The 27852-nt window shown below is 44.0% G+C and overlaps 1 protein-coding gene across 1 annotated transcript in view; it reads right to left on the reverse strand.

Annotated features, from left to right (window-relative positions):
- Positions 1–1193: 1193 nt before the first annotated feature.
- LOC139204780 (collagen alpha-6(VI) chain-like) overlaps positions 1194–27852 on the reverse strand; it is a 28272-nt gene continuing 1613 nt past the window's right edge. Inside the window, exons 3-36 of the mRNA XM_070834777.1 lie at positions 26891–27505; positions 26101–26673; positions 22869–23420; positions 21628–22206; positions 19456–20025; positions 18999–19375; positions 18713–18791; positions 17744–17889; positions 16796–16888; positions 16504–16557; positions 15706–15777; positions 14902–14928; positions 14692–14736; positions 13806–13859; positions 13565–13627; positions 12584–12649; positions 11724–11777; positions 10928–10963; positions 10750–10812; positions 9647–9709; positions 8269–8331; positions 7269–7331; positions 7141–7191; positions 6812–6847; positions 6622–6684; positions 6469–6531; positions 6066–6101; positions 5942–5978; positions 5731–5742; positions 4516–5009; positions 3663–3753; positions 2080–2730; positions 1840–1924; positions 1194–1377 (exon numbers count right to left, since the gene is read on the reverse strand). Coding sequence (XP_070690878.1) covers positions 1194–1377; positions 1840–1924; positions 2080–2730; positions 3663–3753; positions 4516–5009; positions 5731–5742; positions 5942–5978; positions 6066–6101; positions 6469–6531; positions 6622–6684; positions 6812–6847; positions 7141–7191; positions 7269–7331; positions 8269–8331; positions 9647–9709; positions 10750–10812; positions 10928–10963; positions 11724–11777; positions 12584–12649; positions 13565–13627; positions 13806–13859; positions 14692–14736; positions 14902–14928; positions 15706–15777; positions 16504–16557; positions 16796–16888; positions 17744–17889; positions 18713–18791; positions 18999–19375; positions 19456–20025; positions 21628–22206; positions 22869–23420; positions 26101–26673; positions 26891–27505 — 6110 coding nt within the window. The remainder of the gene's footprint in view (positions 1378–1839; positions 1925–2079; positions 2731–3662; positions 3754–4515; positions 5010–5730; positions 5743–5941; positions 5979–6065; positions 6102–6468; positions 6532–6621; positions 6685–6811; positions 6848–7140; positions 7192–7268; positions 7332–8268; positions 8332–9646; positions 9710–10749; positions 10813–10927; positions 10964–11723; positions 11778–12583; positions 12650–13564; positions 13628–13805; positions 13860–14691; positions 14737–14901; positions 14929–15705; positions 15778–16503; positions 16558–16795; positions 16889–17743; positions 17890–18712; positions 18792–18998; positions 19376–19455; positions 20026–21627; positions 22207–22868; positions 23421–26100; positions 26674–26890; positions 27506–27852) is intronic.

Consider the following 27852-nt stretch of genomic DNA (forward strand, 5'->3'; position numbering starts at 1 on the left):
CAGGTTCCTTTCTTTCTACGCTCCTTTTCCACAAGTTGGCAAACATCCAGTGTGTCGGGAAGAGCGAGCCGCACCCTTATTTTACCACAACTAAAACGTGCTCTCATTCAGTTTGTTTACGCTCTTTACATTTGTCTTTGGAGGTCAAACTACTCTCCAACATGCCGGGACAGCTTACTGTGTGACTTGGTGTGCATATATAGTTTCTGTCCATGTTTTAGACTGACCAGAGAATGAGTTTACTTAAAGGACAAGAACAAAGATATGAGCAAGATGCACTTAAAGTTTATACAGTAACAGAGAAGAGTTAGATTTATAGGAATGCATCAGACTCTGGTTTAATCGTGTTTGTTGTGTGTAAAATCATAATCTGCAGAGTAAAATTGGTTTTCAGACAAATGTAGAGCAGTAAAGTGAACATGTCCCTCGACATGTAGCGGGGTACAAGTATGAAGCAGCATAAACTTGTAAACTTATATTCCACCAGTGGATATTAGTAGTTTCTCCTTAGTCCACTAAAATAAATCACTTGGCGCCACCTTGTGGCAGGAGGACAGCACTGTTTGGTTCTTCAAGCTGCAAAGACTTTGAAATCATTTTAAATCGACTGATTGTTTCAGATTGTCGAGAGATTTATTTCATGGGGACATCTATCTACTCAAAGAAACAACAGACTAACAATCCACACGTGCAGGAGGTCAGCAGCACGTCACGGTCGCACATTTGTTTTTAGAGTTTTTGGCCTTGAGAGTCTCTCAGGCTGTCAAACAATTTGTATCCTGGCACTGACAGAAGATGCCGAATCAGAAATACACATTTTAATCAGAAACTGGAACAGATTATGAAATGATTGATGCTGCAGAGGAACTAAATCCTGATCTGGTTTATGACCTGTGGGAATCGATCTTCTTTCAAACAGCACCTGACTGCAAGTTGAGCGCCGGTCAGGTGCAGTAAAAAAGGAGGAACCAAGATGAAGAAAACAACAAGCTCTGATGGGATTTCAGTAAAATCAGGAACTCTTTTCTGGGAAAACAAAACATGCATGTTGAAGGAAAAACCCTGAAGGCGCCGTGTCATCATGAGAGTGTTTGATGGAGCAGTTGAAACGTTCCCTGGTGTGTTTGTGGAACAGACTCTGCTGTGGCTGAAAGCTCCTCAGGACTCTGTGGCGCCGCCCTGCTGGTTTTCCTTCAACGTGGACGCGTCTTCAGAGATGAAAACTGAAAAAAGTTTTCTTCAATCAATCGGGCGACATCCTGGGACGTCTCCTCCTCCTCTTCATCGATTCTTCTCAGAGAGAGCTTCTCGTAATCCTTCTGCGTCTCCAAGCGGGTCTCCTTACCGCCGCAACCCTCCGACCAGATCGCCCGATCGCTGTTAAAGAACCACACGATGGTAATGTTTTCTTTTTCGTGATCTGATTCTGCATCGCATACATTTCCAGTGTGTGTCAGTGTGTTAAGTGTCGTGTGGGCTACCCTCGAGGTCCGCTCCTGACAGTGAACTCTGCTCGTCCCCTCTGATCAACGTTTCGATGACGTCCTTCTGTCCACTCTGAGTGTTTCCTCCTGTCTGGTCTGCAGGCACCTGACTGGACACACAGCAGCCAAAACTCACTGATTCATGTCAGAGAACACAGGCAGTCTTTTCACCATTCCTGGTCACAGTCTTACAGTATAATAGAATTATACAGTCATGCAGTTACCTTTACAGACCTGTAACCTCTGCTCTGCTTGGCTGGTCTTCCATCAGCCAAAAATGTGCAAAAGTGATGTTTGTGGTGACAGATGCTTTGTTGATAAGGATGTATTTTAATCTTTAGCAGGTGTGTGTTACCCGTTCAGGATCTGTGCTTCATCTTGGTCTGTCAGCTGGTCACATGTCCGTTTTAATGAAGGAGGAGGATACGAGTTCAGTCCCTCTGGAATAAACACAGGACAGATACAATCATGACTGGAGTTTAGAGACGTTTTTAAAGTTGCCCATGAATTTGAACTGAGTGATATCTGGAGATGTAAAACAAGAAGAACGCTGAAGCGAACTGTTAATCTACTTCAACCTAAAGGCTGCTCTTACTGCTGAGGGCGCTGAGGAAGACCCTGAAGAAGCGCTGGGTGTAGCCCTGCTCGTCGGCCTTCAGTCTGCTGACGTGGATCAGGTGCTGCTGTACAGGCGGACTGGCCAGCTCCTCCACCTCCGTCCGGTTGTAGCGATCGCCGACCGTCACCACGAACAACGCCACCCCCTCGCACTTGGCCTTCTGGGAGATGTAGCGCAGCCTGGCTCTGTCCTCGTAGGCCGTCCGGGTGCCCACCACGGCCAGCACCGCCCTCCTCCTGCGGGGCTGGCCGGCCTTCAGGAGCACCTCCCTCAGGGCGAAGTCCAGCGAGTGTCCCAGCGCCGAGGAGCCGCCCCGCTGCTGCATGTTGTGGATCTGCCTCTTCATCAGCTCTGCGGTCTCGTAGGCCTGCAGGCCAAACTCCGTCTTGGTGACCTTGGTGCCGCTCTGCTGGACTACGGCCACCCGGGCCGTGCTGCCGGCCCCGCGGGGCTGCGGGCTCACGGCCAGCTGCTCCACCACGGAGCTCAGCAGCTGTTGGACGCCGGCGAACTCGTCAGCCGGCACCTCCCTGGAGCCGTCCGCCACCATGACCAGGTCCACATCGACTTCCTGAGGCTTTGGGACGTCCTGGATGAAGGCGCACTCCTCTGAACGCCTACAAGGGTCTGAAGAAACAACAGAATAAAGAGGCCAAGTAGCCTGAAGCGTATGGTATAGTTTATTACAACTATGTGGAGCTTCTGAGTTAACAAGCTGAGAATGGAGAGTGGTTGGGCTGCACTAGTGGACAATCACATTTCTACGTCATGTTGAGCCTGGGTACATTCCTACAGACACGGGTGGTGGTTCTGTAAGACTCAGGCTAACTATGGGACCTTGGAAGTCTTAAAACAAACAAATCATGCAAGGTTATTGGGCGGATGATGGGCATTTGCTTACTTTGTGGACTTAGGAAAGGATCGTAACAAGGTTCCTTCAGCACATTCTCAGTAAGGCTCAAGCTAAAGCTGTTCCTTATCTTCTTGGAGAGAATTCTCAAGGCTCTGGTGAGGGGCAGGAATGTGTCACTGCTTTCTGCCAACAAAATTAAGTTCTGTTGGCTTCATTAAACCAGACCTCTAGCACAAATGGGGCCAAGAGGTTGGGATTAAGCCAGCAGCCTGTCTGAAACAAAATACTCTGTCCACATCATCTGTCAAAAGTCTATAGAGCTGTTCTGAATGGCCCTGAGAGCTTTTGCATTTGTTCCAAATTTATATCTTGGATAACACTTTTATATTTTTTACCCAAGGCTTCTGTGTGACTATTGAAATGTGGTCCCAATAATTCACACTTACAGAGGACATTGCCAATTTTTATTTGTCATTACTTAAACCTGCCAGTTTTGGTTGAGGAATTCTCAGATGTGAACACGTTCATGTTCAGAATGTGCACTCTCTTTATATGCAGACGATTCATTATTGTTTATCTCTGACCTGATGTCTACCATCTCCAAGACAATTAAACAACAAAACAGGTTTGGAACAACTCTAAACCTGGTACAGCATTCTTTTCAGTTTAAACTCACCCTTTTTATTTATTTGTTTGCAGAACCTACCATGACAGATTGCACAGTTCTTGACCTTCCCCAGGTCAGCAGCCATGTCTCTCCCCAGCACTGTGAAGATGGAGTTTCTTGTGTCGTCAACCTGAGATAAAATAGCAGCTGTCACCGTTTATCGCTCAAATTCTTCTTGCCAAAAAGAAGTTTCTACAGTGGATAAGAATAGAGTTGGTAAGATGAGACGCTGCCATGGAAATACTGCAGCAGACATCTCATCCATCACCAGGCTTAAAAAGTACAGTATTCACTGCACACGCTGTCCAAGATGATGATTTAACTGACAGCAACCGTATCATTTTTCAAGCAGCTTCTTAATTTTGTTGACAAATTACTGACATCCGACGATTCATGTGATTGTACCTAAAACTAATACTTGAGTGTCCACACGGCCAAAGTGACGTCACACCTGACGGGTCCATGCAGTGGGTTTTTGCTTGTCTGCTCACATCCGAAATGTTCCAACTGTGTGGATGCAGATGGGCGGAGAAAATGTACAACTTTGACAAGCTCCATTTCTATGTAACAACTCCTTGGATGCCTAAAAACACCTGCATGAAAAAAACACTTAAAAACAAAAAAGATTGATACTGATGCTGTCAGCCCCTGGCACCGCCTTCCTGATCAACTGTGTATGTAAAGCAAGTCGATAAAGATGATTTGATTGGTCAAAGTTCAATGAACAACCAGTGAATAACACTCAACAGGTCAAAGGTCGGTTCAATGTTGATCAATCACTGTGGGCCGACACTTTGAACACCTGAAATGGCAAAATATAGTATGGATGTGATTCCCTGAGAGAACAAAACTGAATCCCAGCATCTGATCTCTGCTGATGAACCAAACCCACCTCCAGTGCTCGTTCAACAGCCGGAGCGTTACGTAGGGAGATGACCGCCGGGACGATGTTGAGGGCCCGGTACTCCATCATGGCGGGTACAATGTCAGAACTGTTCTGTGACGGCCCGTTGGAGAAAAAGACAGCAACTTTCCTCATCCGGACCCCTCCACGGATGCGTTTGAAGGCGTTCTGACCCACAAAGCGCATAGCGGCCCCCAGTTGGCGTCGGTTGGACGTCTTCTCCAGGGCGATGTTCCTCACAGACTCGATCAGCTGTGCCTTGCGGTGGTAGTCCTGGAAGCGGATCAGGGACTTGGTGTAGGCGCTGTATCCCACCACGGCGACGCGAGCGCCCGTCGGACAGTTGCTCTCAGCGATGGAGACGTCCTCCAGCAGGGAGAGGAGGGCGGAGCGCTGCCTCTCGAAGGCTGCAGGGGTCACGTCCTCGGACATGTCCAGACCAAACACCAGCTCAGTGGGGTAGGCCGGGCAACTCGACGGACCTGGAGGAGGTCATGTTGAGAAAAGTGGACAATAAAGACTCAAAACGGCCAAACTGGAAACTGGAAAGGTGTGTTCAGACTTAGTACATCAGCAAGTTCAGAGGTTCAACAGTTGTAGTTAAACGTAAGAGGAAAGATGGAAACTAAAGCCAACAGATGCACCAATCAAGGTCCCAGAAAGACCCGAACACTTTCTATTTAGTTTGTGGTGATTAAACAGAAACACATTATAAAAGACACCAGACATTCTTTTTGAAGTGAAGTCTGAATGCCTCCTAACGCCAAATCACCATCATCTGTCTTTTGTGTTTTTTTGTAATTTCACTCACCTTGATGTACCTGCAGTGGCTCCATTTCTACAAGCTATCATTTTGGCCAACCACTGTTCAAACACACTGAACTTTTGTTTAGTCCAGTTATCACAAATACCCCATTTATACTAAACCACTTCATGCGTCTAGAGTAGATCTCACGGCTATCTGGATAAGCATGAATGTATCCAAGAAGCATTTATCTTTCAAAAATGAACTGTGTAACTGCAAACTGTCCAGAAGAACTGTCAACAGTTACAGACATGAAAAATGACACAAGAGAAGTTAAACTAAGTTTAAAAGTGCTTGATGATCTCACATATTTGGCGTCTCAAGGGAAAATCTCACAGCAGAGGTTTTCTCTTGTTCTTAACGTGTTGTTCTGAGTGACGAAATGGAGATATACATACCGTGGGAACACACTGTGTGGAGGAGAGAAACAACATTCAGAGTTCAGCTGGTGTCATTTCAGCAGCAACACAGATCAGAGGATTCAGCACATGAATTAAATACATTTATACACATTTGTTTTCACTTTCAGAAAAAATAAAACATCCCAAGATGATTTACAGATATATTTTCATGTGATTGCAAACATGCTCAAGCCTTCTCAACACTCACCGCAGTTCTGTCTGATGTAGGCGATCAGCTCACAGTCCTGAGACAACAGAGAATGTGTAGAATTATAATAACTATTATTTCCCTTCATGTTATAGCAGGTCAAGTGAACTTAAGGTGGACTTACAGTCATGCCTTTGCCTCCAGGAGGACCTCTGGGACCCTGGATGGAGGGAAAGGAGAAATATCAGTGACCTCAGCTTTTATTTACCTGAGTTCAGGTCAGGTATTGTCTGGTGACGATATATAAAAGTAACATCATTAATTACTGCTGCTCTGAGAATAAAGGTGGCAGCGCTTTCAACTTTTTCATTTAGATGCACCAGCACACTACCGTTATTTGTCAGTTCCCACACACGTCGTGTAAATGGTTGTAAACAGGAATAAAAAGTGACTTTTTTGGGCTTTGGAAATGTTTTTTATAAAGATTCAGCCCCCATGGCTTGAAGGAGCACACCTCTATTTTTATGCTCTGCTATATTTCAGGCACACCAGTACGACCAATGAGAACGCTCTCTGTGCCCACTCACCACGTGTCCTGGGGGTCCCGGTTCTCCGGTCGTACCTGGTTCTCCCGGCCCGCCTGAGAATCCCTGCATCCATCAGAGCAGAAACAAAAGTCACCGCCGAAGCAAAAACAGAGCCACCAAAAGAGAAAAGCAGCACAGCTCTGCGTCACTCACCCCTCGACCTCGGTTCCCTTTACGTCCTGGATCTCCTTTGGTCCCCTTCACACCGTCTTCACCCTGAAACACAAGAAAACACACAAACGAGGGAGTCGTCGCTCGTGTCTGAACAGTTTGGACTCCAGCATGCTCGCTCATGTTTGTCTGCAGGGTTTATTTAGTTTATTTTCATGGAAAGTAGACTCACCAGCAGACCAGGATAACCAGGAAAACCAGGATCTCCCTGTAGAGAGAAGGTGAGAAGTGAGAGTCTGACTCTGGGTGGGACAGTCGGAGAGGATCATCTAACGTGTCAGATAATAAGTGTTTCTATTCTTTTGACTTACTGCTTTTCATTTTGTTATTACACAACAAAACTTAAGTGTCAGCAGGGTTTACAATATAGAAATGCACATGTCTTTTCAACAAACCATGTGTCTGGAGACCACAGAAGTCTGAGAAAAGACTTCTGGAAATGTGGTTAAAATGTGCCCTAAATCTGGACTCTGTATTTCAGTCTGTTAACGTCAGGCCTACCTTGGCACCTTTGGGTCCTGGAGGTCCATAACCGTCGTTTCCATCCTGACCCTGAAACAGAGCAGACAGACGGTCTGAGTCACTGCTTTCACTATAAATCTACACACAGCTGATGATCTGCTCCTTACCGGCATTCCTCTGGGTCCCCGTGATCCCGGAGCACCTTTAACACCCGGACCTCCTGGTTGGCCCTTCAACAACAACAACAGTTTAAACCTTCTCTCTCCTGAGTTTAGAAATACTGAGTCCAAATGGCAGAACTCCACCAACCAAACTCTGTAGGATTTTCAGGGTATTTTAAAATCACACATTCATCTAACTCTTCAGTAACTGTTCCTGTATGTTTCTAATTACAGTTTGTTTTTAACTTTATTTTTATTAAACAACAAAGACACAATACAGAACAGAACACTCCTTGACAACATCACAGACTATATATGACATATAAAACCCTTTTGGGATATCAATAAGTGAAATTAATGGACAGTTAAGACATTACAACATAGTGTGGGGTTCCCCTCGGTTATAGAGGTATCTTGCTATAGGTAGCCACCTCCTCACAAAGACATCAGCCTTCAATTGTAATTGAGCAGTTAAGGCCTCCATTTCATACACCTCCCTCAGCTTCTGTTTCCACTGGGCCACTGTAGGTGGCTGTGGATTCATCCAATTTATTGTCACCATTTTCCTGGCAGTCATCAAGAGTATATGTAATAGGTACGTTTGTTCTCTGGTGTACATGTCTTCAGGAGTCAGATCTAAAAGAAATTGACTTGGGGTGAATAGTAAATCAGTTCCCATAACTTTATCTATCTCTCTCTTTACCCCCTTCCAAAAAGGAGGCATCATTGGGCAATCCCAAAATATGTGCGAGTGATCGCCAACCATTCCACATTTTCTACAACAAATTAGTGCAGCTGGGTGTCTATAAATTTGTCTTCCAATCACACTCGTTCCACATTTACTATTTTAAATCTTTATTTTGATTTATCTTTAGCAAAAAGAACAGCTGTCGAGGCTCTAGACTCTTGGCTGATAAAGCACCAGAATGAGTCATTTTATCTGGTCTTAACGTGCTGTGTTTGGAGAATCACAGATGAGGCACTCTGAGGAAATGACGTCACAGACCTTTTGTCCGTTAGCGCCATGGCGTCCAGGTAATCCTGGATCTCCAGCTGGTCCTGGTTCACCCTGCAGGGTCAGAACAGTTACTGCGTTCATTACGGTCACATTGAACACTGAGGCTCAGTCTGTCTGCTTTCATACATGTTTTCAATTTGCAAAAAAATAAATAAATCGAAAAATCTTTTTGATAAAAAAAAAAAAACCTGAGTGGAAACACCTGAAGTTATCCTCAAATTGGCAAACAAATCAATAACCAAATACAATGAAATACATAAACAAATGTCAAATTTCCTTCTTTCATCTTCTTGCTGCTTCCTCCTCCTCCTGCTGTTCATCTCGATGAACCAGCTCACATTACGGCAGTGGATTTAAAATTTGTGCCACATTTGACTGGAAAACCTCACGGCTGTTTCTGACGCGGTGACTGAAACAATCGAACAACAGGATCGCGTCAATATTCAGAAAAGATAGAAACATTTGGACCTTCAGACATGATATGCAAACTAGTTTTTAAAGCATATTTACGCCTATAAACTGACTACAAACACACTTTAATATTCAGTCTCAGCTTCTCGTTAATGTCCACAACTCTGAAGTGAGCAGTGAAAGTAGCTGAACATGATCAGGTTAAATTAAGTATGAGTTTTTAAACTGAGTCCATTTTGGTGAAATATTCTCGCTCTGACTCTGGTTATGTGCCGTCAGGTCAGTGGACCACATCCAAACCACAGCTGGTAAACAGATCATACAGCCAAAACCTGGCTTAGCTAGTAAACAAAATGGTCTGTGGTGAGAAAAAGGAAGAATGGGACAACAGCAGTCTGAGATTAAACATCATCATCACCACTTTGACCTGTGTCATTAACTGAATGGAGCCTGACCGTGTTTTTCCTTTTCATGTTTTCTGATCATACTTGCAGAAAGATGTTTATACAGATTCCAACAGTTTTTTCCAGAGAAAAATGTGTTATAACTACAGACTAGAGGTCTTAGCAGATCCACTCTGTCCTGATTATATTCTAAACCGGTCTGGGAGGTCCTGTTGTTCTGCTGCAGGCCTCAGGTCTGATGGATCAGAGCAGCTCCCAGCACCACACCTCTTTTTGGGAGAAAATAGGACCTTGTCCCACGTAGACGGCAACAGCATCACAAACCGGTTTAGATGATTAACGCTCTGCCAAAGAGATGCCGTCTAGTTGGTTAAATCCCACATCACTAAAAAAGATCCAGGGGCACAAAGCCAAACCAACTTCACTTTCATAACTTTAACATTAACAGTTGTAGCCTGGTGTTAGCAGCACGTGCAGGACAGGACAGCGGCAGGACGAAGGGACGTGACTGAAGGTGGATCTGAAGGAGGATGTCCAGGTGACCTACTGACCTGAGGTCCAGGAAAGCCAGAGATCCCTTTGGGTCCTCGTTGACCGCCTCCCCCTCTCTTCCCCTGCAGAGACAACACGGACTGGGTTAGACAGAGCTGCTCTTTCCACAACACGACACCTCAGAATACGTGTTAGCACCTCATGTCAAAGTACGGCAGCCTGAAGGTGCCCAGAGAGCTGCTGTAGAGCTACAGAGCTACAAAACAGTGATAGTTGAGGGTCATTTTATGTTCCTCATGAGACCGCTGTGCAGAAAAGCTTTCACAAGTGTAGCCAATTAATGTTTCCATTCTTCTGAGGAAAAGCAATGATTGAACACAGAGTAGCACACTAACATACAGAATTAGTCATTTCCCCACAGACAAACATGGTTTCCCTCTCCCCAAACAGCTCCACTGAATTCCTCTGGCAGACAAATCCACCTTCCTGAACACCACATCCTGACCAGAGAGACGCCGCCACCCTCCAACCTGACTCCACATCCGTCTGCATTAATCCTCGTTTACATCCCTTGTTGTTGTGTAAGTGTGTTTGTTAGTGTTGTGACTTCTCTGATGCTGATGATGTGCAGATGATGGGAGGAAAACGTCCGCTGACAACGACTTGTTGCATAAAAATAGGTTTATTACAAAAACCAACAGGCTCCATGGCTGCCTGGAAAGACGTAACCCAATTCTTTGTCTCTTACAGACAGAGTAGCCCCCACAGACTTCCCCGAGCTTCTCTGAATGTCATCTTTTATACCTTTAGAAACGCTGACCTCACCATATGGTTTCCCTCAGTAGCAAGGCCCTCAGAGGTCTTGCCCTAATATGGAGGGATGTATAGAAATTGTCTCTCTTGGAAAGTCACCACATCCTTATGTTCCTATTCCTCTTGGGAAGTCATCCTGCAGCACCCTGACCGTACATGTTACCACATACCAAGCATCCTCTCTGACTCTCTTACCTCAACATTCACAGAGACACATAACATATCAGATACTAAAGCAGCTGCTGTATATTAACCTTTAGGAGATCCACTGGATCCTCGCTGACCTCCTACACACCTGTCAAACTTCCAAAACTTCCTTTTTTTTGGCAGCTGCTGTCTCATCACTCACCTGTGGACCCGAAGCACCTGGGCTGCCCGGGTCTCCTGGAGCTCCCGGTTCTCCAGGCGCACCCTGCAAAAAGAGACAGACAGACAGACAGACAGACAGACAGGTAGTTTAAGGAGTGTGTCAGTGTGCTACAGGTGTATAAATGTTTGCCTACGGAGTGTTTGAGCTCCTCTCCTACCTTCTCACCAGGAGGGCCTCTCCTTCCATCTGAACCCTGCACAGCAGAATTTAAAGAGCAGCAGATGACTAATGATGAACAATGTGTTCTTCAGTCTTCACATACAGGCCAGAGCGTCAACACTTTGTGACGGGACTGGATTAAAGGCACAAAGGATGATCCCAGTGTGCTGAACATCCAACAACACTGGAAGCTGCTAATCACTGTCAAACTCACTGACAGCTCTTTGAGCTCTGTTAGCTCCTGTGAATACAGCACAGAGCTCTGCAGTCACTTTACAGGCCGAGTGGAGCAAATCAACACAGACCACACAAAGCAGTGACGTCGGGAACACACAGATTCATGTTTTAATATCGTGTAGATGTACTGACAGTCTGAAATCATCATAGCTCGTGGTGGAAGAAGTCTACAGATGTTTTACTTCACCAAGAGCAGCAATAAGAGAGTAAAAATCCTGCATTCAGAATTTTACTTTAGTTTAAGAACAGATTATGAATTATTATCAGCAAAAAACAAACAAAACAAAAGTAGGCGTATTAAGACGTATTAAGTAGCAAGAAATGGAAACACTCAACATGTTTGAGTTAACATACTTCACTTTCCAACACGAGTCACAGCTTCTATGTACTTCTGTATTAACACTACATGTATATCATCATGTATATTTGTATACACAGCATGTATAAACAACTAATTATGCGATAGATGTGTGTGTATGCACGCAGTATGCTGTGTGTACTGTATATATACACACACACACACACACACAGTATATACTGTACGTTAGAAATCTCACCAGGTTTCCCACGACTCCAGCGTCACCTGGCCCCCCGTCCTCTCCAGGTTCACCCTGTGGATGCAAACACATCATGTTAAAGGATCCTGAGATCTTCATCAGGAGCTTTGCCTGCTCACCAGAGGTGGAAGAAGAAGAAGAAGGTACTCGGATCCTTTACGTACAGCAAGTACTCTGTTACAAGCTAAAGTCATTCACAGAGCTCTTCTACTGAAGCTTCCAGACAACCTCACAGCTCTCGTCTCGTTTAAATCCACCAACTCCTGAGCTGGATCCGGTGTCTCCCTCACATCACAGATCCCCACGTCCACATAAACACCGGCAGAACCGGTTTCAGGTATGATGCACCTTTTAAATGGAATGAGCTGGAGGCACTCGTTCCCCGAGGAGGGCTGATGTCTTTGGTGAATCTTGGTACCGTTTCATGTAACTGCCTCTTTAATTTCTGTTCTGTGCTTTTTTTTAATGGATGCTGCTCGTTCTCAGAGATCTTAATGTCAATGAGACTGCCTGACTAAATAAGGATTAAATAAGATTTGATAAAAGTATGATCACCAAGCTATGTAGTGAGGTAGTAGAGTGATGTATCTGGATACATGGGTCACACTTTACTGCTGCAGATGTTTAAGGTTGAGCTCATTTTAACTCCTTTATATCCTGTTGGGTAATTTAAGACCATCATCTGCTTGCAGTGCTGCTGTCCTGTGGGAACCACGGATCTCTAAAGAGTCCACCTGTTTTCCATCTGAGGGTTTAAAACAGTTTATTTCTCTGATTGAATCTGACTGGATGTTTCCCACAGCAGCGCTCTGCTTCCCAGCATCAGTCTGACTGCACATGCGGTCCGTGATGGTTTTTACCGGTAAACCTGGGTTGCCGGGGTCTCCGTTGGGTCCTGGGACGGTGTTATCAGCACCCGATTCACCCTGTCAGACAAAACAGAAAGCCACAGTCATCACTCAGTCAGTCCTGACAGATGATGGAAAGCCTGGTCTGGATTACTGCAACGCACTCCTTGTGGGGATCCCTCCAGCCCTCCCTGGAAAGCCCTCCCAGACTCTTTTAAAAGAAACTTTATCTCTTTAAGAGGGCGTACCCCTCATCGATCTACTTTCCCTGGAAACAGCTTTCTGCTTCATGTTGTTTTTCTGCTTCATGTTGTTTTTCTGCTTCATGATGTTTTTCTGCTTCATGATGTTTTTCTGCTTCATGTTGTTTTTCTGCTTCATGTTGTTTTTCTGCTTCATGATGTTTTTCTGCTTCATGTTGTTTTTCTGCCGTCTTCTTAAACAATATTGTTTTTAAACGTCTTGTGTTTTCTTTTAACTTTGAGATTTGTATTCCAAATGTAAAGAGCATTATAAATAAAATGTATTATTATTATCATCATTAGCAGTTTGTCCTCTCTAGATACTTATGAGGTTTCTATATACTGACTTTAAGGCCTACGATAGTAGGTTTACATTTCATCATCAAAACTTATGAAAAAAAAACATTCGACTTGTTTTATTAAAGAAAACTTTACTGTAACTAACTGAAAATATGTTTCATTAGTGCTTAAGAAGTAACCCATGATGAGAAAGTTGAATTAAATCACTTCCTTTCTGACTGGCACATCTGAGGAACCTCAAACACTTCCTGCTCTTACAAAGTAGTTAAGTCACTTTCATGGAGCGGTGATGAGACATTGTTGTTATGCTGCCATGCAGCTGTTACCATTTACCAGCTCTTATCCCAATCAAACAGCAATCTGGGATAAGTGAGGGATCGTGACTCCCATTGGTGGGTTTCTTCTCCTCCTCCAGTGAGAGGTAAAATGACTCTGTAATGTTGGGACTCACCGGATCTCCTCTGAGTCCTCGCTCTCCGCTCTCTCCCGCCGCCCCTCTGATACCTGGGATGCCCTGAGGACGACAGATCAACCCGTCAATCAACCAGGAGCTGAACTGAATGTTTTTAAGTATTAATATTATGTTTTTAATCTTTAAATATTAAGATCTTCAGTAAGAAAAGTTCTCCACAGCCCAAAGGCAGAAGACTAGGACCTCCATGCAGAGATAATATAAAGGTTTTTAGTTTTACTGGGTTTCCTGGGTGTCCTCTGGCTCCTCTGGCTCCATCTGGTCCCTTCAGTCCCTGCGAACACAGAACCAGAGACACAGCTGAGGACAGAGAGGCTGATCAGTGTGAACTCAAACACTAGACCAGAGATCTACTGTGTTTTCACGCCTGACTTTACCAAGCTGTTGTTTGCTTTCACTCTTCAGGGGACAAAAAGCACATTTACATTATTCTACACAACTTTTATTACCTCATCTGTTTTACAAAATGTATTATACTTTGGTAGATGCTATTTGCACCCAGGTGTAGGTAGTCGACAAGACTACTTAAACCCAGGTGTATAGTGGAAAGTATATTCTGAGACTTATGTATCCTGCCTTTTATATTTGTATTTGACTCGACATTGTTGGGTCCAAAAAGACTTTTTTCCACAGACTCACATTGTGAAAGAAATATTATTATATATTTGTTTTTGAGTCACAACCTGCAGAATGACTCATTTCACCATCAGGAGTTGATCCATTCAGTCTGATAACATTTGAAAAGTCTAGGAAGGGCCGCACGATTCAATAATTTTATCCCCATTCAAATGAGTGGAGGTCTAACAGGACGTCAGCATGACCGAGGTGCTAGTATGCCATGGTCTATGGGCCCGATGTTGAGGATTTTCACCCTCATGCACCACTGAGAAACTTTCAAAGGGATGAACGGAGACTCCAACGTGGCATCCAGGTCTCTTGGTCATGGTCATGGTCACTACAGACGCACTGGGCTATTAATTGGACTACAGTTACCATCAACGCCGTGTGAGCATCCAAAGACACCTGCTGAACTTTCCCTTTGAGAACAACTCTGATTGTACGAGTGGTGCTTGTGTGAGACGTATTGCTGATGTCTCCATTCGTACCGGCTCTCCGTCGACTCCGTCCAGTCCGTCTTCTCCATTCTCACCCTGCAGTGTGAGAAGAGAAACACCGTTTGTTAGTGAGACTCTCCAAACTAAAATACCTGTGTGGACTGAAGACTTCATCCTGACTTTCATAAGAAAATCACTCAACAATATTTCTTTGTTTAATTGACTTTTAACTTAACACTTCAGCCGTCCAGAGTCACTCACCGTGCTGCCTGAGATGCCCCGGTAGCCCTGCAGACAAGATAAAAAAAGGATTTAAACACATCAACTGTCTGAAAGGACACAGAACTCTGATGTACTGTCATCATTATAAGTCTGTACTCTTAGGGGGATAACACATGTCCTCTTCTGCTCTCAGTCCAGCAGCAGTCGCCTACTGCTGATTAATTACAGTAGAGCAGCATCTGGTGAAAACCATTAGAGTACGTCTTAATTTGGACATTCCTTAACATGAAAGATACTCATGTATTCATGCATGAATACATATTCCATGTATGTATGTATGTATCCGTTTCTGTTCCATAACCAAACCTTTTTATGCACTTATTTTAAGAAACGCAAACATGTTTCTCAACAAACAAAACCCTTTTTAAAAATATAACACAGAAATGTTAAAGGTTGTCAAAATAAAAGGAAAAGCTGAAAAAAACTTAATGCCTAAATAAAATAAAATCATTTTTTGCACTACAGGTCTATTTCCTTCTGCTTTTTGCACGTTACTGACTGTATTGATTTCTGAGAGATTCCAAAACTCCGGTGACCAGCACTCAAATCTGTACCTGAACGCACCCTGTATACATACACACCGTGTAACAGGCTAAAAGACATTTCCCAGAAGGTTTGGATAGGGAGCACCGTGTCACTGATTCATGGACTAGTAGTGCGGTCTTGACTGGGGCAGAGGAGACAGGTGCACCGTCCTCTTTATTTGGTCATTGGATCATTCAGCAGAAGGTGTGTGAATGATCACACTGGTGTTCTTCTTAGTAGCACTGAGCCGAACTGTACCTTCTGTCCTCTGACTCCTGGACAGCCCATCACGCCCTGAGATCCACTTAGTCCAGGAGGCCCTCGCTCACCCTGCAACAAAGGAGAATCAAACAAAGGCAGCACTGACACAACAGACTACACTGGAGCCCTGAGGGCAGCGACAGGTCCAGCTAACACTGCTTCATGTCTGTAAATATGCTCCTTACAGTGATGTAAGACAGAAATCCATCATGCTCCATCTTTGGACTCATTCAAGTCAGCTCTTAAAAAACATTTGTTCACTCAGGCCTTTGGCAGCTAATCTGTTGTTCTGCTGTTTGTTTTGTTGTTTGTTGTCTGTAAATCGTCCTTGGAGTTTGTTTTTTTTTGAAAGGTGCTATATAAATGCAAGTTATTCTTCTTCTTCTTATTATTATTATTATTATGTTTGAGGCCTGATTTCAACAGCAAAAACCAAAACATAAAAAAAAAATAGATTGCACTTATAGGTGCTGCATAGTTCTGTCCATTTGGTCCTCTGTCAGTTAGTAGAACATCAACATCTTACATCTTAGTAGACAAATAATTGGGTATTTTTTGATTGAAATCAATAAAAAAAAAAAGAGTTGTTAATTAAGATAAATTAAAATTCTCCTCATTAAACCATTAAATCTTATTAAACTGATTTTATTTCACTTCTTTTGTTTCAACACATTGAAAACTTCTTCAGTTTTGAGCAGGTTTTTCACTCCTCCTAGTTTTATCCTCACCAAGGCTAGTAAAAAGTGAGTAAAAGAGTAACCACTGTGTGGATAAACTGAACAAAGGAACACTTACAGCGACTCCCTCCTCTCCCAGGAAGCCTGACTGACCGTGTGGTCCAGGCAGACCCTGTTTAGAGAACACACGAGACACAAAAGTCAGTCTGCTCCAACTGCATCTGAACCACAAATGTCCTTGAAGATATCCCACAGAAAAGTACAGTAAAAAATGTCACCATTAAAGGTTAAATTTGGAACGCAGGGACTTCTTCTTTGAATGATCAAAAGCTGAACACAGCCCGTTTCTTACTTCGTGAAGTGTCATCATCTGTATGGTTAAAGTTTAGAGGCGCGTGTATTCCAGTCACCTTTGTCCCCATGGGGCCCCGAGAGCCTCGGACACCTTCGGATCCCGAACATTTGCAGAGGACGCTGCAGCACTCCCTATCTGACACCGTGTCCTGCAGAGAGAGTTAACAGACAACAGGCCATCCGACAGTTTTGGAGTTGTTGGAAGGTGTAATTTTTCATCGCTAGTCTATCTCGAAATGGAATCGAGCAATACAGTGAGATCATTTCCTCATTGCTGTCCTCATGATGAGTCGGAGTACTACCTCTTTAAGTGTCAGGATAATACAGCTTCTTTCTGGAAAACTTCAGAGTTTTATCCCCAAACTTGACTACACCTGCAGATTAAATGTGAAACTGGCAATGACAACCTTCATTGCCTACTGTAGAAGCTTTTAATCATCACTACATCTCTGCTAGACACTTATTCAATGGGGTGAATGCTGATATCACCACAACACATTCCTTTCCTTGACCTTCTCTGTTCACAAATAGCACATTCACTCTTTACTAGATTATCTAGTTTGCATCTGTCCAGCTCCCCAGCCTCTGTTTCTGCCTGCTGACCCCCCACCTGACCTACAGATTTAGGATTCTCTGCCTGATCCCCATCTGGATTAGTCTGCCAGTAAACTCTTATCTTACACTGACAGTCTTTGCGTCATGCTTTTGGGTTCAAGCTTCCTGTTTTTGCTGAGCTGTTACAACTTTTGACACTTTTTGGGAGAACACCACGAATGTCTTCAAAAAGAGACTGTCCATTTCCTGCAGACATGCAAGTAACAGAGTTGGAGGAGGATCAGAGAGGTGGTGGGATGCAGCAGGATGAGGCTATGATGGCAGACTTTTCACCGTTCACCGACCGTTCAGAACAAGTAGAGACATTGTGTCTAGTCGTACTAACTAGTTTCCTGACACAGACTGAGGCCTGCTTTTGCCAGTGGTTCGCAGTAACATGAATGACCTACGATCTGTTTGAGGATGGTGCTGCCGACGCTCGGCATGCCAATGCCGAGAGGAAGCCTGTAGCCAAATCCTCGGCCAAACTCCACCATCTGCAGCTGGGCGGCATCATGCGCTCCCTCCAGAGCCACGGTCAGCAGAGCGCTGACCCCTACAGACAAAAACCACAGATTGGAGCCTTACTATCTTAGAGATCACACTGTGTAAGATTAAATATCTTAAATTAGGGTAAAATGTGTTTGTTTTTCTTCTGACTTCTTACCAGGCAGTTTTTCTGTTGGAGTGTTTCACTTGTTTCAAGCTATTCTTTTCAAAATGTTCTAACTTTTTGCTGAGCTCTTGCTGATATTGAGTGCATTTCACTCATTACTGTTTTATGGCAGGTCTGATCTCAAGTAATTTGACCTAAAAACAGCCTATTACTTATTAGAGCGTACTTATATCTAGTCTGCAATTAAGTTATTTTTTAGATTTCCTTTCAAGTAAAGTTATGTTGCTGCATGGCCAGACCGTTTCCCTCATAGTGAACACATTTTTCCTCAAATTCAGATTTTGTTTCTTGTATTTTAGCCAATATGTTTGGCAGTGCACGTGTTACTTCTCTACAAACATACTGCAATAAGGTTCTCAAAAAATGAAACTGATTGTAAATAAAGCATCTAGGTTACGTTAGTAGGGGGCTAAAATGTAACTTCCACATGCTTGGTTGTCAGGGTGTCTTGAGTGGATTTGCTGATTGGGATTAATGGTGATCCAAGTGTTGCAGTGACGTCAATGAAACCTGTTTCTTTTTTTCTTTCATTAATTAATCGGTAGAGGACAGAAGGCCCAATTGAAAAATGGAAGCAGAGAAAAAAGAAGTGTTAGCGCAAAGTTTGGGGATGACTCCAATAAAGAAATTATTGAGGTGGTTTAATTACTCTCCGTCTCCACTTATCAGAACAGCGGAAACAATTCTGCCATCCTGTTTTTACCAGACTGTCGCAGCAGCTCTGATTCGTGCTCCAGTTTCATCGCATCTTCATCAAGTCCGTCCGAGAAGATCACTGCTACCTGATGGATGAGGTAAGTCACATTACACCGCTTTTAATGTCAGAGTCCTTGGTAAGAATCACTTACATGTCTGCAAATTATTCCAGTCATTACAGTGATTAATGGCGAAAGATGGCTCGTAAACTATCCTGCTTTTTTTTAAATTTTATATTGAATAGATGAAAACAGCTGACGATTTAGCAGGGCTGAAAGCTGTCTCACTCTCACCTTCACACCAGCTCTGGACGCTTTGAACCTCTCCTTAAAGAAGTTCAGCAGGGCAGCGTTGAAGTAGGTAGGCTCCGATATCTGTAGGGACATGACTTTCTTCACCACATCCTCACTGTAGCCTTCGAAGTTTGTGTCGTACAAGGAACGTCCATCACGATCTACCACCTGGAAGGCGATGTTGGTCTGTACAGGTGTGGGTACACAGCAGAGGCCTTCTACCTTGGACACAGAATGGACGATTTCTGGCAGGAAGGTCTGGAGCTTGGCGTGGCCGGTAAAAAACTTCTCATCAGGAGCTCTGGTTCTTTGAGAAATATCAAATCCCATGGCGATATCAATGCTGCAGTCTGTAGCAAAGGGAGAAATGTCTTTATCTTTGGCAGGCATACACACAGAGAAAATGGTGGAAACAGGGAGGACATACAGGGAGGCAATGCCACACTTTTTAACTCACCAGCTGTTGGGGGTTTATCACAGATGGTGTCGACTAACTTTTTCTTGATATTTGCCAAGCTGTTGAAGTTTCGTGCATTGAACAGCCTTTTCGGAACACCACTGATCTGCAAAAGCTCCAGGTCATGGATGTCTCCAATGCCGATGACAAACACCTCTACCCCCTGAGCCCTGAGATGGTCAGCTGCGTCCTCCACGTCATCCAGGGAACCTCCATCTGTGATCAACACCAGATTCTTAGGGATCCCACTCTGGCTGCCTCGTGACAGCTCAAAATAATCCTTGGTGTAATTCAAGGCCTTTCCAATATAGGTGTTTCCACCAGTGTATTCCATATTTAAAATGTGTGATATCACATCCTCCTTCTTGGAGTACTGGTTGAGGTCAAATTCAACCAGAGGATCGTCGCTGAACGTTGCAAGTCCAACACGCACAGACTCCTCACTGATATCAAAGCTGTTCACTACTTCTGTTGTGAAGTTTTTCATGATCTTGTAGTTGTCGTTGTGTTCGTTGATGCTGCTGGACTGATCGAGCAGAAAGACCAGGTCGGCCCTCTCTTTCTCACAAGCTGCCAAAGCAAAAGAAAGTCCACATTACTAATAAACAAGTGTGCTGTAAAACTATCACTGTATAGCATCACTGGAATTCACAAAATGAAGCAATTATTATAACTGTCAGCATGATCAGAAACCACCAAGTTTGAAAGTAAAATACACTGCTCAAAAAAATTAAGGGAACACTTCACAGTATAACACCAAGTCAAATAAACTTCAGGGATAGCAATCTGTCCAGTTAGGAAGCATAGGCGATTGTGAATTAATTTCACCTGTTTTGGTGCAAATGAAAATGACAACAGGTGCACTGGAGAAGCAGCAGCAAGACAACCCCAAAAAGAGGAATGGTTTTGCAGGTGGTGGCTACAGACCAATTACCCTCTCCTTATCCTTCCTGACCGATTCGTCAAGTTTAGCATTTTGCTAGTGTCCTTGTATCTACTGGTAGCATGAGGCGGTACCTGCAGCCCATTCAAGTTGCACAGGTAGTCCAGGTCCTCCAGGGTGGCACATTCTTACGTGGCATGGCAACAAGGCTTGCTGCGTCTCCCAGCCCAGTCTCAAGAGCATCGAGGAGATACCAGGAGACGGGCCATTAACACGAGGAGAGCTGGACAGGGGCGTAGAAGGGCATCAACCCAGCAGCAGGACCAGTATCTGCTCCTTTGTGCGAGGAGGAACAGAAGGAGCAGTGCTCCTACAAATGACCTCCAGCAGGCTACTGGTGTGCATGTTTCTGACTGAACTGTCAGAAACAGACTCCCCATGAAGGTGGCATGAGGGCCCAACACCTACTCTACTGGGACCTGTGCTCACAGCTGGAGCTGGAGACACTGTGGTGAACATTATCCTGCCTACAACATCATCCAGCATGACCAGTTTGGCGGTGAGTCAGTGATGGTCTGGGGAGGCATATCCTTGGAGGGTCACACAGACCTTCACTTGAGAGCCAACGATACCCTGACTGCTGTTAGGTTAGCTTCCTCCCAGTGCAGGACAATGCTCGACCTCATGTGGCCAGAGTGTGTAGGCAGTTCCTGGATGACTAAGGCATTGATGAAGACCTAAATGACCTCTGGGACGTTATGTATCGAGCATCCGATGCTGCCAAGTAGCACCACAGACTGTCCAGGAGCTCACTGACACCCTGATCCAGGCCTGGGAGGAGATCCCCTGGGACACTATCTGCCATCTCATCAGGAGCCCACACGTTGTTGGGAGTGCATACAGGCATGTGGTGGCCTAACACACTACTGAGTCACGTTATGAGCTGCTGTGATGAAATTCATGCAAGTTGGATCAGTCTGTGATTTAAATTTTTTGCTGTGATTTTCAGTGTGATTTGGAATCCAGCCCTCAGTCGGTTGGTGATTTTGGTGCCCACTGACCGTTGTTACGTCATTTTGTTCTCAACAAATTACACAACAGTAGTAAAGATTTTGATCTTGAATATTTAGTTTTCCATCCGAGGTGATACCTTTTTTTTTAAGCAGTATATGTATTTTTGAGTTTGCTGAATTGGCCAATGAAATCTCATAGCCAAAGCAGAGTTCAGAAGATGTAGGACAAATTTACATTTTAACTCTGGAAATGAACTTCTACCTTGTGCATCTTACCTGGCTGAGTGGAATTGCAGAGGACAGAAGTTATATTCTTGTATAGAGTTTTCAGGCCTTCAAAACGGTCCACATAGAAAACCCTGGATGTGTCACCACCAGCCATGATGTCCAACTGCTCCTTGATTGCTTTTTTCACTCCGATACTGAGGACGGTGACCCCGTTCTTCCGCAGTGCATCAGATGATGGCTTCAGGTCTTTAACGTCGTGGGCATCCCCATCTGTGATCACCATGAGAATCTGAGGCACCTTGAGTGTTTTCCGGCCACCATGTTCAGCGTTAAAGAACTGTAATGTGTATGCCAAGGCCTTGCCCGTGTAGGTGTCTCCTCCTGATGGAACCACATCTGTTATTGCTTTAAAAATCTTTTGCTTGGAAACACACTGTTTTAGAGTAAAATGCGACGTGGGGTTGGTGGAGTAGAGAATGACCCCAAAGCGAGTCAGGTCTTTGCCAACTATGGCTTGGTTTACTATTGACTCCATGAACGTCCGCATGCTGCTGAACTCTGTTGAATCTATGCTTGTAGAGACGTCCACCAGGAAAATTATGTCAGCTCTTTCTGTCTTCTTACAATCTAGTTAAAGAAAAAAGACAAAGACATGGAGTAAAAGGGGTGTCAGCAGGGAAAGTGAAAAAACTGATTAGTTCTCATTAAATTCTCTTTGAAGAAACAGTAGCATAAAAAAAAAAATCACTCAAATGCTTTAGGAAATACACACGATGGCTGTTAAATCAAAAGTTAGATGACAAGATAAAATAAATGTAACTTCTGTCTAACGTGTTTAAACCCAGCTAAGCACAGAGACGAAGCTTGTCTGCTGGATCTTGTTTATTGGAAAGCCGGTCATCAGTCTACCAGGCAGTCGGCTGGGTTTGTTAACAGTAGAGCTAGGCCAGAGCACCAACCCACTATTGGAACTAGAGTTGTTGGTCAGCAATTAGCACCAATTCTAACCAGTAAAACATCAAAGACTCCAATGTATATTTCTGTTTCATCTGTTAATCCTAATAGTAAAGATACAACATGTAAATCATACCACTCTCAGACAACATTTATGGTGACAAATTTGTGATATACATGCATAATGTTCTTGAACAAGCTGAAAAACATTTTCATGCTTATTTGAACTGCACAATTATTTAGAGTTGACTGAAAACCCTGAAAAAAATAGATCAACCTACTGGCTAACAATCTTTTTTTTTTTTTTTTTTAGATAGTTTGGGTACTGCTCTTACCTGATTCGCACAGCTTCAAGGTCACCTTGTTCTCCAAGTCCTTCAGGGCATCAAAGTTCCTCTCATTGTAGACCCTGTCTGATGAACCACTGATGTCTATCAGCTGGGTGGTTACAGCTTCATCCACTCCAATGGCATAGATCTCCACTTTCTTGTCCCTCAGAGCCTTAGCGGGGCCTTTAACCTCATCATGGGCTTTGCCATCTGTTATCACTATCAGCCTCTGCCTCAGCGCAGGACGCCCTCCTCTGCTCACATCAAAATACTTCGACACCTCTGTGATGGCCTTCCCTGTGAGCGTGCCTTCATTCATCTGCCGCATACCATCGATGGCTTTCATCATGTCTTCCTTGCTGTAGTAGCGGTTGAGGGGGAACTCCAGATTGTAATTGGTGCTGAACTGCATGAGACCGAAGTGCACCTCATTCTGCCCAACAGGGGACTTGCTGATGATAGACTTCATGAATTCTTTCATTTTCTGATAGTCCGTCTCACTGATGGTCTCAGAGCTGTCCGGTAAGAAAAAGACATCACCCACTATGTCTTTGCAAACTGTGGACACAGAACATAGAAATGTAAACATGGCATTCCTGTTTTTCTGCCTTTTCTTGCTTTAGGTCCCAGTAATTGGGTATCATTGAATTTCCAGGCAATCTACCAGGGGTTTAAATTTTGATTGAATATAGCATGTGTTTTCAAAGTCGAAGTCAACACTTAACTAAAATTGGTACCTTTGGAAGCCTTTGCTAAAAAAAAAAAAAAAAAAAAAAAAAAAAAGAGCACTCCTCAAAATAACCCTGTGCCCAACTTAGTGAAAATCTACTTGTGCAGTGAAAGAGAGGCGCCACAAATAAGTTAAGGGCCGAGCTAAGACTAGGGTCACTTGTGCAAGTGTGGACAAGCACACTTTCGCTGCTTTACCATTCAACAGTGGTGTACCAAGCTTAATAATCTATTTCAGCTTGTTTTTTCCATTTCTGGCCTCTACCCTATATGCTCCACGCTTTGACCTGGAAGCACCAACCCAACTCCAGACCACCCAGTAAGGATAACCTAGATCACCCTGACCTACCTCTGGTGAATCAGGATCGTCACAAGTGCTTCAATTGTGGCCAGGTGGAACTGCCAATGATAAATCTATGAATCTATGGCCCATTAGATCCACAATAGAAGACTGGTAGCTTCTTCTTCACTCGTGGGGACCACAGGAGCATACAGAAGACCCCTACGCTTCCATGCCACATTGAGGTGTTTGTGACCCCTAGTAGGCCAAACCGTGCAAAGATAAAGACCTCGAAAGCCAACCTGACATGCTTTCCTTTGGGCTCTCCCTGCCATGTGCAGTGGAGATAGATGAAGACACGACCCCAGCAAAGGCCTTAGTGGAGAGGACCCTTGCATAATAGGAAAGGGAGGTCAGTCCAGGGCAGTTTGAGGCCGCCCAATAAGGATACACAACCTGGAACAAGCCAGATGGAACCAGGGGTTGAGGGGAGCTGTTTGGAAAGGCTAGGTGTGATCACTTTTAAATACTTTGCTGTGACAAATGGCCTCTTGAATAGGGTGGTTAAGAAGGGAGGAACTTGTTGTTGAACAGTTGATGGTTCCAAAACGTGTTGTACCTAGCCCATTCACAATGGCTGGAAGCTCGTTTGGGGGTGGAGAAGACCTACTACAGAATAATTGGTCAATCCTACTGGCCCACTTTAAGACTTTAGGAAAGGAGTAAACGGTCAGCATGAATATTAAAAACTATGGCAACAGCCCATTGAACAAGCTTCAGATTTTTTAGATTTTGTTTAAGGATTTTTTTTTTTATGGCGACATCATAGAGACACTCAAAGCTTTATTTAAATACTTCCATGGAGGAAAAGTTTCTCCTTCGCAGTCGAAATGCATGTTTTCTTTCTAACTTTATTGGCAATTTTCAAACTGAAAATCACTGCTGAGTGCACCTGAGCACCTGGCTAGGCAAACAGCATGCGTGCCCACGGGCGTGGACCACGGGCCAACTGCCGCCCGTGGTCCAATTTTCATTGGCCCCCAGGAAATTCTAAAAATGTATTGGAATGCGGCCCACACATGGAACCTGCGCTGGACTGTGTTGTACTTCTTAGTCTCACCACTAGGTGGAGTAACTATCTATAAAATGAGTAACCGAAGAAGAAATCTGCTACAGGTGACCCAAAATGGCAGAATTAAGGAAACGTAAGAGACCAAGTGGGTGTAGAAAGTTTCAGACGCGGTGTCACTTTTGCATTACGGAGGAGCTGCTTGATCTTAGCAGTCTAAAGAGCACCACGACGGGTGAGGATGTTTTTGAAGCTGTGCCAGATGCAGTTGGCATGATGGGAGTTAAATAGGACGAGCTGTGTGGAGGTACGAAGGATGAGGCTCCAGCTGGGACAGGTGAGTGCAAAGGAATGGCCTCTACGGTGTCCGGCTAGGGGCAAGAAAGTGGAGGTAAGGCTGTTAATTCGAGCGCCAGGGCTCTAGCACAGACTATTTCAAGCTTCCTTCTCTGATGCTGATGATTAGCCAGCGCACGTGGCTCTGTGCTGCAGTGGTTTTATTCCCTGAGATCAGAAATGGACCAGTTTTGAAGAGAGAAGGAGCTCTTCATGAGCTCAGTGACCCTCTCTGGTTGGCATTTTTAGTGGATCTCACTGATCACCTGAACACACTGAACAAGAGCCCACAAGGCAAAGACCAGCACAACTAATAAATGAAAGCCCACTAATGGAAAGGCTGTTTTCTTTTCTTGAATCATATTCAGTTATCAAGCAGAATTTACCTACATTTGATTGATTTTGCCAACTTTAATCCACTAGAGGTGAGGCGATATACATCACCTTTGGTGGATTAAAGTTAGCAATACAGCTCACTTCTAGTGAGTGGCCCAGCCCTTTGTATGTTTTTCTGTACGTGGCCCTCCGTGAAAAAAGTTTGGACACCCCTGGTTTAAAACCACCGAAAGCAGAATTATATAAACAAGGTAATTACTATATTTTAGTGTCCTCATACAGATATTAAGTGTGCCACACAACAAACTGTTGACTATGTTTATGTTTCAAGGCTGTGTTTTTAGTATTTTTCAATATTACAGATGTCAATGTGATTTTATGAGAGGTTTTCTTACTTCTAGAGCAAAACCCAGAAAATCTGGTTTCAGCTTAGCTCTTCATATGCGAGATATGCATTTTAAAGCCCAGTGTAGTGCACATTTCCTCACCATCTGGAGTACAGATGTCTGTAACGACACCATCGTTGATGGTCTTCAGAGCATCAAAATTATCAACAAAGAAAGTCCTCTTCGGGTCGCCGGCAATCTCATTCAGCTGAATCCTGGCTGCCTTTTTGGTTGCATTTTTCACCCCAATACCATAAATGATGACACCCTGGGCCCTCAGTTTGTCTGCAGGACCCTTGACTTCATCGGTGGACTCTCCATCAGTGATGACAATCAGGTACTCTGGGACTCTGTGATCACGAGTGGCCACTGCTCTCTCAAAATAGGGTCCCATGGATGATAGTGCCATTCCTGTCTTTGTCCCACGTCCTTCGTGAACAATAGCATTGACGGCTCTCTCCATTTGTTTAGCATCTGAGTAGGTATTCAGGTCGAATTGCAAAGTTGACCATTCAGCATATTTCACAAGTCCTATGCGGACATGCTGTTGCCCAATACGGAAGGTTTGAAGAAACTCAATAATGAACTTCTTCATGTCACTGAAGTCTTGGTTTGTAATACTCCCTGAATCGTCCATCAGGAAGAAAATGTCTGCTTCGTCCTTTTGTTTACAAGCTGGAGAGGAAAAGCAATTACAGTTAGTTCTTACATACAGTGAACGAGAGGAAAAGTTAAAAGCGATCATTTAAACACTGGGAAATGTTTGACAAAATGTTTAATTTAAAGAAAAGCTACTCAAGAGCCAACAAGTTCAATCTACAAACTGTGTGTTCATGACTGGTGTCACTATTCATGTAACCAAAGAGGACTGTCAGAAGACGATGGTTCAAACCTTCTTTGATGTCCGTTTTGCTTGTAGTGTCGGTGATCGCTTGGCGAATGAGGTTATTGCACATGATTTTCTGCAGGCTCTGTTTCAGGTTTTTCAGATCAGTGAAACTGGCCACATTAAAAACATGCCTATAAGGTGGGTGAGATGCCATCTGCACTAGTTCGGTCTCTGAGGCATCTTTGATTCCTACAGCATAAACGGTAACACCCGTCCGACGGAGCATGATTGCCACTTCGCTCACATCATCCTGGGATTCACCATCGGTGATCACCACCGCCACCTGTTGGACGCCCTTCCTGCTGCCCCTTTCCTCAATGAAGACTTGTTCCCGAGTGAAGTTTAGAGCAGCTCCAGTGTTCGTACCACCTCCACGATAAGGCAGGATCTTGATGAACTGGAGGATTTCAGCCTTGTCATTGAACGTGTCGAGGTAGACCTGCGCTTTGGGCCTGTCGTTGTATAAAACAATGCCCACTCTGATTCTAGTCGGACTGACATCAAGGCTGCTCACAATCGAGTGCAGGAAAGAACGCACATGCTGGAAGTTGGCACTTCCAATGCTTCCAGACTCATCAACGATGAACACAATGTCTGCCACATTGGCACCTTTGCAATCTGTGAAAGGAGTGAAATTAGTTAACTTGAGCTATCTGGTACTTAACCATTCAAATATATGTGAAGATTTAAATTATTATAGGAATGCTCATCATGTAACCGAGTGTCTACATTTCTGCTTTGTGAGGTTTTTCTTGCTAACAGAATAGCACATTTGGTGGGCCAACAAGTGTCTAATAGGCCAACCCACTCATCGTTTGTGGTTAAAAGACAGTATAAGAATTTTGTACAAAGATGTCTTTTACTTTACATATAACACCAAATTCATTAGCATTCAATAACTGCATTTCAAAGCCAGAATGAATGTAACAGAGAGTTGAGAATGTCATGCTTTCAGCTGTACAATG

This window comes from Pempheris klunzingeri, chromosome 8 (genome assembly GCF_042242105.1).
Source record: "Pempheris klunzingeri isolate RE-2024b chromosome 8, fPemKlu1.hap1, whole genome shotgun sequence".
In the NCBI taxonomy this organism is placed as follows: Eukaryota; Metazoa; Chordata; class Actinopteri; order Acropomatiformes; family Pempheridae; genus Pempheris; species Pempheris klunzingeri.